The sequence below is a fragment of the Olea europaea genome, unplaced genomic scaffold, assembly GCF_002742605.1.
Source record: "Olea europaea var. sylvestris unplaced genomic scaffold, O_europaea_v1 scaffold1815, whole genome shotgun sequence".
Classification (NCBI taxonomy): domain Eukaryota; kingdom Viridiplantae; phylum Streptophyta; class Magnoliopsida; order Lamiales; family Oleaceae; genus Olea; species Olea europaea.
In genome coordinates, this window is record NW_019235904.1 from 221,627 (window position 1) to 235,058 (window position 13,432).

Sequence of the window (13,432 nt, forward strand, 5' to 3'; positions counted from 1 at the left end):
AAGGAAAAAAAATTCTGATGACCTTTCTTAAAACAAAATTGAGAAAGTTAGTCAAGGGAGAACCAACAAACAACATCATCAAAGATCACCAAATAGAGCCCAATTTTAGAAAAAGCCACAAATGGATTTCACAAATTATACGTGAGGGACGGCCAATTCTAAAGGCAAAGAAAAAGCCAAAAACAATATCATCAAAAAATCAAGAGAGATATTGACTAAAAATTGATGTTGCAGAAGGAAAATTATCATCATAAAACAATAATTTCGAAAAATAAATTCAAATGAGCTAGAAGCTGAGAAGCGTTTGAGATTAAATCATTCGCACACAATCAAAATTGAGTCGGAAACAAATAGAGGCCAATAAAATTAAAGCATATTTCTTAAAAACGTATGTGTTGCGGAAGCTCTCTCAAAGGATCTTCAAATCGGTGGTTTTTCGGGTTCAGTCCAACGTACCTTTCTTTATCAATCCACAATCAATATAATTAACCTTGGTTGCTATTCAATCTTACCCACACAGGACAAGAAAATGTGATGATTTGTGACTAAAAAGGTTAGGAGAAGACACCACAAATGTATACTATGAAAAAATCACCAATTACACAAAGTAAACAAATATTTTGAACACTTCTAGAGGCTGTTTTTCACACACCAAAGGAGGCAGTCCGGATTCCACTTTTTCTCACACAAAAACTCACAAATCACACAAGAAAGTGGCTAGGGTTATATCCTTATATATACCATAGGGTTAGACTTTTAATTAGACCTTTAAGGGGCTTAAACAGGTCAAGATTTAAGTCATCCAAGGGGGAATATAATTGGGTCGAGTGTAACTCATGGACTTGATTATTGGACTTATTTTATTCATCGGCCTATGCCTATGAAATGATTAACCCACGTTAACATCATAGCTCGGGATTTTTTGGGTATCGAAAACCCAACAAATCTCCACCTTGATGCCCAATAAATCTGCAAGCAATCAAAACACATAATTAGCACTTACATGATCAAGGTAGCCAATAAAATTAGATCACAGACCTTACATCGTGTTTCTAACTTGAAACACATACCATACCTACTTCATGTACTCACCGAGACTAAGGTTAAGAACACCTAAGTAGAAGCAAATATTTAACAGTAAACAATCAAGAGCAAATACATATGTAATGATAATATAATATAAGATAACACACATAAATCTTTTCATAAACACGTTCACATAGAACCACCGATTAACACCAAGTTAATCAAACACGCGGTCAAATACATATGAAACAAATGCATAAATGACCCCAAGAAAAATCTCATCACACTTATCCTATCCCATTCTGTGTTGCTCACACCTCGAGAATACATATCTCCTCTCATCGCTCACAATACTCACTAGACTGATCACCCAACTCATGTCTCACTGGTAGGTCACAATAGATCCTAAGTTCACGGGATAATCCTCTATCTCCACATCACTTCTCCCAACCTACGTGGATAATGGATCTCCACCTAATAGAAGTGATAGAAGTGCCTCTCCCACACACTCCACTTGATCAAGGTCTTTTTAAAGATAAAGGATCCTAGACATATAATCAAATCTCTACTCATGATCCAAATGTCACACTTCATATCCCCAGTACAAACCAAAATGTACCTCTAGGCATCTATAATCTACCTCACCAAAAGACATCAAACACACTGCTTATGCATCCTAACCCATTATACATGCAAGCAATTACACCAAGTAATCATATTGCCTCAAATTCATGCAAATGCATATATCAAATACATTGAAATGCAGTATATCATTATGCAACAAATTAGGGAAACACACACATGCAGAAAGGATCACACACAGATGCGCATGCAATAACTAAATTTACTCTCAGTAAACCTCACTAGAGTTATCACTTGACCCTAAAGCCAAATTCGTCTTACCTCCCATTTTACCCTTCAGCTTGTCTTTTTCTTGGGACAGCCCTAATAAAGTGCCCAAACTTACCACGACCGTAAACACCGTCTACCACCAGACTTATCCCCTCCCTTGTCCTTCTTCTTTCTACCCTCATCACTCGAGTCACTACTCAAATCACTACCGTCTTGAGTTCTACCCAAATGCATTTACTTAAATTTCATCATTCTCCTCATTATATGTGTGACATCTCAAAACTTTAGTAAGTTTATAATGCATATTCATACTTTGTATTGTGATGTATATTTCATGTAACATAGTAAAAAAAAAAATTAATAATATTATAAGCTTATGAAAAGAATTGAATCAAAATTTTAGTTAAAAACCATGTGGAAAAATTAAGGAAAATGAGGTGGCTACTCTCCATAAATGACCTTGCCACTCTAAATATGAAAATGACAAATGGTATATGGTGGCTACTCTCAATAAATGACCTTGCCACTCTAAATATGAAAATGACAAATGGTATCAGGGGGTACCCTACACATATCACTTTGCCACTCTAAATACTATAATGACAAATGGCGTAATAGGGTAAAAGGTGGCAAAATAATAATTAAGGAAAAATAAATTAATTATTAATTTAATTCTAAATTATTACTATAAATAGGGGAGAATGAGAGAAATGGAAATGCATACAAAAAAAAAAAAACCAAAGTCACGTAACATTATAAAGATAGCAATTTAATTGTCTTGTAATTTGAAGGTGAATAATCTATACCTACTTTTATTTCAAACATATTTATTGCAATTATGTTTATTGAATTACTTCTTGCTTTTCAAATCAATTATAGATCCAAGATTCTACCCATTGATATTGACACTGCATTAGATATTGACATTACATTGGATAATGACTGATATTATTGATTTTACACCAAAGTGGCGTAATCAACTAATGAGCTCATATATTGTTATTTTCATATTGCGCGCACGGGTAGGATTGAACATCTATAATTGGGGCCCATTGTTTCCCTTTCTTATTCAAATTAAAGAAAGATTATGGTATAGATTACTTGCTGAATAAATCTATTCACATTATTTTATTTTCTTGTAGATGATCACCAACGAATACATTGACTTTACCTCAGGTCAATGGATGAGTTCGGAAGATGGCCGATATTGTATTTATGTCAAAGAAGTCCACACATGGATGACATATCCAGACTTTTCGGATTTCCATCACTTTGTGGGATCCCATTATTGTATTTACTACTTCGAGGCTACTACTATAACATACTTATTTTCAAACGACTTTCCTGGAGAATAAATGTGTCCAGGTGATCTTTGATATGCGGTATAACTATTAATACAAATCGGTTGGTTATGATAGTAAGATATGGTGCATAGTGCGACTTTTGCGTAGTGAAATTTTTGTGTAATGAAAACTTTGGCAATGCAACTTTTGTATATCTATTAGTCTCTAATACACGTTTTGCAATGTAACCAAGTATATAAGAAAAATTTCAACTATCTTATTTTTATTGTTGTTTGCTTACTCCATACTCTACAAATAGCCAAAAATCTTCTCTCTTCACAAAGTATATAAAATTTTGAAATATTTATACATAAAATTAAATGACTAAATTGGGTTTGTGACACTAGTTCTCCGCCGTTGCTTCTCTTTGATCTTCACTCATTTGCTTTAATTTAATTGATTTTTGGTTCCAAAATTTTAAATTTTGGGTTTATTGAGAACTTCCAGTGAAGAGAGAAAAGACAGGCGTCAGCAATGTACCCGTGTGTGGTCTTTCGAATTTGTAAGGCTTTATAATTTTATTTGAAATTCTGATGACAAGCAACAATAAAGTTTTTTTTTTTTTAAAGAATATATTTTTAACTCATTTGTAATTTTTTGAAATTTTGGGACTTTGATTGCAATTAGTTCATTGTCTTTTCTTTTGTTTTGTTTTTGTTTTATTTAAATAGAAGTGCAACATAGTCAAAAATGGATAAAAATGACATTTTGAGCAATTAAAGTTGGAATGTAGGGATGGAAATGTCAAAAATGAAATGTATGGACGTTTTGTACAATAAATTTAAAAGGTAGGGATGTTTGTGTCAATTACCCATTAAATTATATGTTTAATTAAATTAGATTATTGAACCTATCATTCATTGTCAACTAAATATGATGATAGTTATCAATAATTATAAATAACATGACTCAATACATAATCATTAAATTTCTGCTATTTTAAAACTGGAGTTCTTTCATAAATTCTCTCGATGCATTAGGGGAAGCGATTTTGGATATTTGATTTAATTTTTTTAATAAATCAATATTCAATTTAAACTTATTACTTGTATGTAAATTTTTTAGGATAATTGGCATATAACGTCATTACCTTTTACCATTATTGTGAAAAACGTTTATATCTTTCATTTTTTGACATTTTCACCTTTATTTTCATATTTCATTACACAAAATGTTATTTTCATCAATTTTTTCAATTAGAAGCTATTAAATGACGAATATACCCTTGTATTTAAATAAAAGAAAAAGGAATTAATTGCAACCATATTCCCAAAGTTTTTAAAATGAGCAAACGACTTGAAATAAATTATTAAATGGGTAATTAGCATATAATATTCATACCTTTCACTATTATTGTGAAAAAACATCCATATCTTTCGTTTTTGGTATTTTCATCCTTAATTACACAAATTATCTTTTCTACAATTTCTCAATAAAAACTATAAAATGGTGAATATACACTCCTATTTAAATAAAAAATGAAACTTAGTTTTTTAATAATTAGTTGGGATTCATTTTTATTTTTTTATAAAATTAATTTCTAATTTTTTAATAATTTGTTTTTGGGATTTGTTTTTATTTTTAATACTTTATTTGAGACTCATTTGCACTTTTTAGAAAATTTTAGGATTACAATTGTAATTAGTTCTTTTTTTCTAATTTAAACAGGATGGTACATTCGTCATTTCACATATTCTTTTATTGAGAAATTGGATGAAAAATGGATAAAAATGATGGTTTGCATGATCGACGATGTAAGTAAGGGTAAAAATATCAAAAAAGAAAAACGTTGGCGTTTTTCATAATAATAGTGAAATGTATGACTTTATGTGCTAATTACCTTTTAATAATTTATTTTGAACTCATTTGTACTTTTTTAAAAATTTGGAATTATGATTGTAATTAGTTTTTAAATTTAAATAGAAGAGTATATTTATCATTTCATAGCTTTTAATTGGGAAAATGAATAAAAATGACCTTTACACAATGAAAGATAAAAATAAGAGTGAAAATGCTAAAAAATTAAAAGAAAATATTTTTCATAATAACAGTGGAAGGTGCTAATTATCCAAATTTTTACGCTCAGGGCCCACCCAAAGGTAAAGTGAGAATTGAGACGAAGCACATTATCTACAAGAGGGCAAAAGGCGAGAGAGGAGAGTGAGTGGCAGATAGCATAATCAAGAAAAGAGATGACGAGTTTCTCTATAGCCTCGCCCTGTACCATCCCCTTCCTCGATCAGAAGCATAGGTTACAAACCCTTCTCCGACCTATTTATTATTTTCGATCGCCATTACTATCCAATAAGACAATTCACACAAAAATATTTAAAAAGCCAACATACAACTAAAAAAATCAGATAACGAAATAGGTTTTTTGCGATGGAAAGAGGGCAAAGAGTGCACTGCGCTAGAATAGTCTTCATTTTGATTTAAAATTATTTTACAATAATTATAGTAATTCATAGAGAAATTCTTTATTGGGACACGCTCATTATTTTACATGGTTTAATCATTCACTTTTGATATGAATTTACATATTCGAACTAAGCAAAAGAAATCCAAATTTATCCATAAATGTACCCAAGCATTCCATTTACAAACATAAAAAAGAGTGAAAATCTGGGATGAGCAAGTTTAACGTTATAAAGAGTGATTATCTCCTCCACTTCCTCAGCGGATTTAATAAAACTCGAAATCAATTTCTTGACTTATCGAAGCTCTTCTTTTGGATAATTTTTTGGCCACAAGCCAATTTTGGGATAACTGTCAACCTTTCTTTCATCTTCTTTGTGCTCTTTTTGCCGCCTCTTATGCAGTTCTTTTATCTTTTCCCTTTGCTTAAATTGTCGTTTTTACCCCGACATAAATGACGAAGATAGGTTCGATTTGGTTGGTGAAACCAAAGACTGAGGAGAAAGGAAAATGAGAGGTTTGATTTGAGAATGAAGACTGTAACACCCTGACTTTTTCTTACTATTTTTCATATGGGACTTAAACTTAATACTGGTTATTTAGCAAATGAAACAGTCGATGCCAACATTGTCGTCACACTAAAGTCCAAAAGTGGAAGCAATAAATACGACACACTTATTTGCATAAATGATTAATTTTACTTACACGTACTTTTAAAAATTTATCGTAAATTATTTGAATCGAATAATTAAATATTTTTGAAGTTGATGAAAATATGTCAAATATTATACTCATTTTGTAGCTCGTATTAAATAATACAATTTGAGCTCAAGAAAAAGTAATTTTGAGCTATTTATATCCGAATTAATCTACTAGAAAGAAAATGATTATCTTTTAATATTTTATTAATATATATAATATAAATAAAAATAATATTTTAAAACAACATGGTAAGTCACGTTTTCAAATTGAATTCCAATATTAAATCAATTAATAAAAAATGTGAAATTCATATTTTAGTTACCAATGTGATTGAGTGATTGATTGGGGCCATAAATTGATTTATAATCTTTAAATGTTCACTGTTTTGGCTGGAACATGTTTGGCTTTTGGGTTGATGAATATTACATTACATTATGTTTACTAGTCTTTGACACGTGCGTTGCACAAGTTTTGTATTTATTGTATTTTTATTAGCGTCAAAATTGTAGATTTTTCAAAATTGGTTGAAAATTCGAAATATTTGGTGAAATCTAATCGTTTGGTTCATTACATTAGCGCAGGATGCATAAAGATTTCTTTTTCGTTTTTTATTTTTTCCTCATTTATTTATTTTTAATTTGTTTTGTTCATATTATAAATATTTTTTTGATTTAAAATACTTCTTAATTCTTTTTTCTTTATGAAAAAAATTAATTTTTTCAATTTTAATTAAAAAATATTTATACTTTAAGAAAACACTGAAACATGCAATTTTCATACCTCCCAAAAAATTAAAAAATAAAGACAGTATAAGACAAAATGTTTTACAAAAAGTTACTTGTAAGTAAAAATTTGAAGAGAAAAGAATTAAATAGAATTTTAAATTGAAAAAAATTATTTGTAACGTAAAACTACGATACTGATTTCTCTCGGCACCATATTCATATGTATTTATATTTTGTGCTTCATATATATTTAATATTTATTTTATACTTATGTTGAAAAAATAAAAATCTGAAATTTTTTTTGAAATTCGGTTTGGTAAGTAAATGTATGGTGTTCTGCATTCTCGGTATTTGTAAGTGCAAAAATAGGTATGTAAAAATACAGCAAATTACAAATACGGTTGGCAGCATATACGGTAAGTTATAAATACGGTTGACAGCATATACGGTAAGGTGAAAATACGATAAGTTGTTTGCAAATACGGTAGACTACAAATATAGTAAGTTGCAAATACGGTAGGTAGCATATACGGTAAAGTGCAAAATACGGTAAGGTACAAATACGGTAAGTTGTTTGCAAATATGGTAGGCAGCATATACGGTAAGCTGCCTGTAAATACGGTAAGCTGCATATATAAATGTATAAAATTTATTTAATATTGAATTTCTTAAGTATTAAATGTTGTAATTTAATATTGTTTCCTTTTTTATAATTGTATTTTCGGAAAAAAAATGGTTATGAAATTACTAATTTTTAAATGTGTTTTTTGTTAAAAATAAAAATAATTTTTTTTTGTTATTTGTAAAAAAAAAAAATAATATTGTAATTTTATTAGCGTAATAAGGAGATTTATTATGCATTTTTATTTTTTACGTTTTGTGAAAAATTTTGTTTATGGTAATTGACAAATATTTTTTCACACGCATCATGCCAATAACATTAAAAAAATAATAATAATTTTAGTATATATTATAAAAAAATATTATGGAGGGTTTAAATACTTTCATAAAGCCTCCATATTATGGAGGAGGCCTCCATAATACCGAGGCTAGGCTTTCCTCCATAATATGTAGGCTCATGTGTGCTTTACGGAGGTTCCAACTTGCATTTTTTTCTTTCCTTTTTCTTCATTGGCTCTCAGTATAACAATTTAATTTCATTTAATCAACTTAATTTTTTAATATTCCTAAAATAAATACATAAAATACAGATCATTTTTTTTATATATACAAAGATTATATAAATCCTTCAAATGAGCAGAAATTTAGAAAATGATAAACATATTAATCACATTTCCAATCGTAACATTTTGAGTGCAATCAGATAATGTGTGAAACGTGTTAGATCAAATAATCACTCAACGTCGATAGTTCAATAATTTTTTTCTCCTCACTTTTGGTTTTGGGAAGAGTAAAATCAAACTTTTTCAGTAACATATTGTCTATTTCTACAATCCCTCCGCTATTTTTACAGTCAATTCTATTTACTCTATTATTTACCAACCCATTCCTTCAACATTTCAATGATTCCCAAATATCTAAAATTAAACAATACAAAACATTATCAGCAAAAATTCGAAATGAAATCAATTCACACAAAATGCACGAAAAAAAATCAATCAAACTCCGTTAAATGAAATTGAACTGCCGTCCACAAATTTCAATAAACAAAAACAATAAGAATTAAAATTCAGAACAACCAGACCTCAATCAATCCATACAAAATATACAACAAATAATTTGTGTGGTAAAATGGAGAGAACAAGTAGCATCTAAAATGGAGAAGAAGAAAGAAGGATTACCTAAATTGAGGACAAGTGGGTATCAGTGTAGCATGCACGTTCTTTTTTTTTGTTTGCAGACGGCATCGTTTTTGCTCGAGAGATGAAAAAAGTTGCTACAGTGTGTGAAAATGAAAGAATCTACTGTTCTTTCTACAGTAAATTAACATTGTCCTTTTTATATAGTAGTGATATAAATATGATGTTATTTTCATTTAAAACAAAATTTTACACCTTTCATTCTTTGCAATTTCACTTCACACATACACTATTGAGAAAATTTAGCAACTTAATCATTTGCATCTTCAGATTTTGTTGAGTATCAGCTAAGGTAAGAATACATCGTGCAAAGTGATAAATTCTTATTTCTTGATATTTATATAAATTTTGTCATGAAATACTCTAAGGTCTTCGGGTTGACTGCTACGTTAAATCCTACCGAATAGACCGTTTGATCAAAGATGTTAAATCCTAAGTGATTGATTGTTTGGTCAAATATGTTAGATCCTATAGGATATAGGAATTCTTAAAAAATTTCTTGAGCTCTAAATCTATGAAATGCTGGTATGTTTTATATTTATATTAAGTGAATAAGAATGTGCACGTATTCTTACTGAGTGTTTTCAAAATACTCGCTCTTGCACTACTTTTCAAATTAGAACGGGTCGTGTGGATGAGTGGAAGATTGATCGAGTGATACTTATAGGGTTGTCAAGTAAAGTTTCAAGAAAATATTATTGTCAACTTTTATTTGAATAATATCTTAGGGTAATGCACGCTATTTAATATTTTTGGAGATCCAGTATTCGACATTTTATATTAAATCTTAAATTAATAGTTTGAAATTGGGTATTTCGAGAATTATATTTAATATGAAAATTTTACTAAGTTGTTATTTTATCGTTATTGATTAATCGATCACAATCTCGAATTTCAACCATTAACAAAAGTGATATTTTTACTTAAATTAAATGAAGAAGAATTTGGTAACACCTCGAACCTATTTTTTATAAAATAATGAAATGATAAATATGAAAATGATTTCGAGGCGTTACAGAGATGCACCACAGTCCCTCTTCAATTTGGGATAAATGGTTTTGACATGAATAAGTTTTCATTTCCTTATTCAATTTGGCTTTCTACAAGGTATGATGAAATGGTATTTTTACACTTTTAAATAATTAAATTTGATTTTGCCTTTGTTCTCCATTTTCTTTCTCATTCTTTTTCTCTCTCTTATTTTTAATTACACAATCTTTCATAAAATAATATTACACACAAATAAAAAAAATTCATTATTTTTTAATTACATATTTTTCAAAAAACACTATTTCAACCATTAAAATTTGGAAAGAACGAGGGTCAAATGGGAACTTTATTTTTGAGAAATTGGAAAAGGTCAACTGAACAAAAAGAAATTAAGGGATGGCCATTTGAATTAGGGATAATTGCACCAGAGGTCCCAAACTTTTAAAATATTATTAGACTTTCTCAAAACCTTTGATTTATTGCAACCTCACCCCAAATCTTTCAAAACGTTGTGGTGCAAACCCTTTTGGATGGTTTCTATCCACAATTTCATTAGTGGACCAAAAATTTGACTTGAACCACATTTTTAATATTTTGTAAGGGGTAAAAGAGTAACTTTCTATTTATCAAATTAAATAATTACATTTGTTAAATTAAAAAAGAAAAAGAAAAAGAAAACAATCCTCTATCACCTCCACCTCCACCTCAAATCCTCAACCACCAACCATGGAGCCGAACTTCTGGCCACCATGGCCTCCAATTTTTTGCATCACTACCATCTATTCATCAACCACTAACATTTCCACACAAACAATAGCTCTAAATCACATTAAAATCGAACCAATTTTCTGTCCAAATAGAGCCTCTCATGTTCGATTTTTTTACAAGTTCGACCAAATTCATGGACGACCATGTTCATTGCACCTCACAGGTCGCTCAAGCTCATCAAGACGCGTCTTTACATGTTTCCATAACAACAAATAACAAAGAAAATATAAATTTACAACAAATTTTTTGAGACAGTGAACTCGGGGTAGACAAACTCATTTTTCGATGACTGTTGTGGTCCCCATGTTTGTGGACCACCTGTTGTGGCATCCTCTTGTCAAGATGCACCTATTCCAACCATGAGTCATCAGCAATTTTGGCGCTAAATGGATGAACAGATTTGCAGAATTTATATGCAAGACAACTTAGTTTTTCCTTCAATTGAGGGTTCTACATTGCCCCAATCATCAAATTCGATCTCAAACCTTCAATTTAAATTGGTAATATGCTGGCGATTGGGATGGGTGGATGGTGGTGGTCGGTGGTAGGCGGTTGGTTGAAGTGGAGGTGGCGGAAATTGGGTTGCTGATGGTAGAGGTGAGAGTAGAAGAGGATTGCTTTCTTTTTTTATTTTTCAATTTAACAAATGTAATTATTTAATGCGAAAAATAGAAAATTAGTATTTTTTTCCCTTTCCAAAATATTAAACATGTGGTCAAAGTCAATTTTTTAGTCAATTAACGGAATTGTGGAAGGAAACCATCTAATAGGGCCTCCTTCGCAACGATTAAAAATGTTTGTATTGATGATTGCAACAAATTAAAGATTTGAAAAAAGTCTATTAATGTTTTAAAAGAATAGGGCTTTGCTGCAATTGTCTTTTGAATTATTCCCCATTTCCATACGCAAGTTGCTGTACTTTCTGTACCCTATGCCTTGCCACGTGTTGACAATCCATTGGTTGTCACATATATCATATGACTTTTACGACTGAACCTTCCCCAGAGTAAAAGGTTCGCCATATCAAACAAATCCATCACAGTTTCATTGCTTTCATCTCTCTCTAATCGTTCTCTCTCTCTCTCTTAACTCCTGAGTATATCCTAAGCTGACTCGAAGTCTTGGTCCACTGTGATCCAGTTCTCCATGGCTGACAGCGGATCGAATAATCTAGGGTTTTGGTCGGGTATGATTTCAATCTTTTTTTTTTTTTTTTTTATTTTTAATTTTTTTATATTTTTTTAATAAAAAAAATTTTCTTTTTAATTCATACATTCTTTAAACAGTGTACAAAATACATACAAAATTAAACAACGTATATGTTGACTTTCATTTACAACGTTGAAAACTGTCAAACAGAGAAATAATTCAGCACTAAAATTGAAAATAAAGAAAAAAATTAATTATAAGAGCAGCCCACACGTGCCAACTCTCACCGACAATTTATTTATAGACGAGAGAGAGAAACAAGCAGATAACCGGCACTAAAAATCGGCGATTTTTCTGTGGAGCCGATTTTTCTTGTTTCCATTCTCCTCCAGGTTCTTTAAGCTTCGGATCGCCAATATATCGCCGTTTTTAATCTTCAAAATCGTTTCAATCTCATCTTCTGAACCTTCACAACCCAACAAAGAAGAAGAATTACTAAATCTTTATTACAATTCTGAGCTTAACCAAATGGAAATCCAAATTAATTGCAATATATAGCAAGAAATGCTGTCAATGCTATATCAGGAAGTAACTGAGTTATTGTACCTGTGGACTTTGGGAAATGCTTGAACTGAGCCAAATCTGCACCCAAAAACACAGCAAAAAGTAGTAAAGGTGAAAATAAGCAAAAGATGAAGAAAAAAAGAAGTGAAAAACTCAGAAAAGCTAATAAAATTGCTTACCATTTGGAGAAGGGTTGTGGGATGTGAGATAAAGAATGAGGAAGCAAAAGAGTGTTAATATGGGAATAAAGTGAATGTATTTCTCAGGAGATTTGGGATTGAGTTTCAGGGTTTTGTGCTGTGATTTTTCCTCTGTGATTAGGTTTTGGGATTCAGAAGCCAAAGATTCATCTTTGAGTATCTGGAGATGAAGCTTTGAAGCTGGTGAGCCAAGTGACTGTCTGTGCATGTTTGCTGTAGAGAGAGAGAAGAGAGAGTGTTTTAGAGAGAGAGTGTTATGATATGACAGATATATGAAGAAAGTATATAGAAATGGTCCAATTTCTGTAGCTTATGCTTAAAGCTATAGAAACTGATTCCCCCAACGAGGAAAAAGTAAACTTACCTTACTTAAAAGTAGGAGACGTTTGGCTAAAGTCTTGAAAGCAAAAACGTAAGTAACAACTTACCTTAAAAGTTTAATATATATTATTCAACTTTATGTATACTCCATGAACTTTGAATCATTGCATTTATCTTGTCCAAGTTTAAATCTTGTTTCAGTTATATAACTATATTATTCAGCTATCTTACTATCAGAAAAAAAAAGACAAGCGTGGGATTAACGTTTTGATGTAACTCGTCACGTTAATATTGTCGTGTTTGATCAATTAGTCCACCGTTTTAGAAATTCAGGATGATAAAAAGCGTTTGTCACTTGAAAGATGAAAAAATGTCTGTACATGTTTTAGCAATTAATTCAAGTGGATGAAAATATCACACGTGTCGGGTTATATCAATAAATAAACAAAATTTTAATATATGATTTTTGTACAAAAAAAATAAAAAATGGTCAGTTGAGTATACTTGTGGTATAATTGAAACTAACTTTAAAGTTTGACAATAATTTATATAATTAA

At 30.4% G+C, this 13,432-nt stretch overlaps 1 protein-coding gene across 1 annotated transcript; it reads right to left on the reverse strand.

Annotated features, from left to right (window-relative positions):
- Positions 1-12,001: 12,001 nt before the first annotated feature.
- Positions 12,002-12,847, reverse strand: LOC111378440. The gene is made up of 3 exons (XM_023001634.1): positions 12,534-12,847; positions 12,397-12,432; positions 12,002-12,256 (listed from the first exon to the last, which is right to left on the reverse strand). Exons 1-3 carry the CDS (start codon positions 12,760-12,762, stop codon positions 12,126-12,128), a joined length of 396 nt encoding a protein of 131 aa, XP_022857402.1. The 5' UTR covers positions 12,763-12,847; the 3' UTR covers positions 12,002-12,125.
- Between the last annotated feature and the right edge of the window lie 585 nt (positions 12,848-13,432).

Excerpts from the sequence above, each read along its gene's own strand:
- LOC111378440 (XM_023001634.1), bottom strand. The coding sequence starts at position 12,762 with ATGCACAGACAGTCACTTGGCTCACCAGCTTCAAAGCTTCATCTCCAG. Across the intron at positions 12,433-12,533 it reads CCACAACCCTTCTCCAAATG|ATTTGGCTCAGTTCAAGCAT; the intron begins GTAAGCAATTTT and ends TTTTGGGTGCAG. Across the intron at positions 12,257-12,396 it reads GCATTTCCCAAAGTCCACAG|GTTCAGAAGATGAGATTGAA; the intron begins GTACAATAACTC and ends TGGGTTGTGAAG.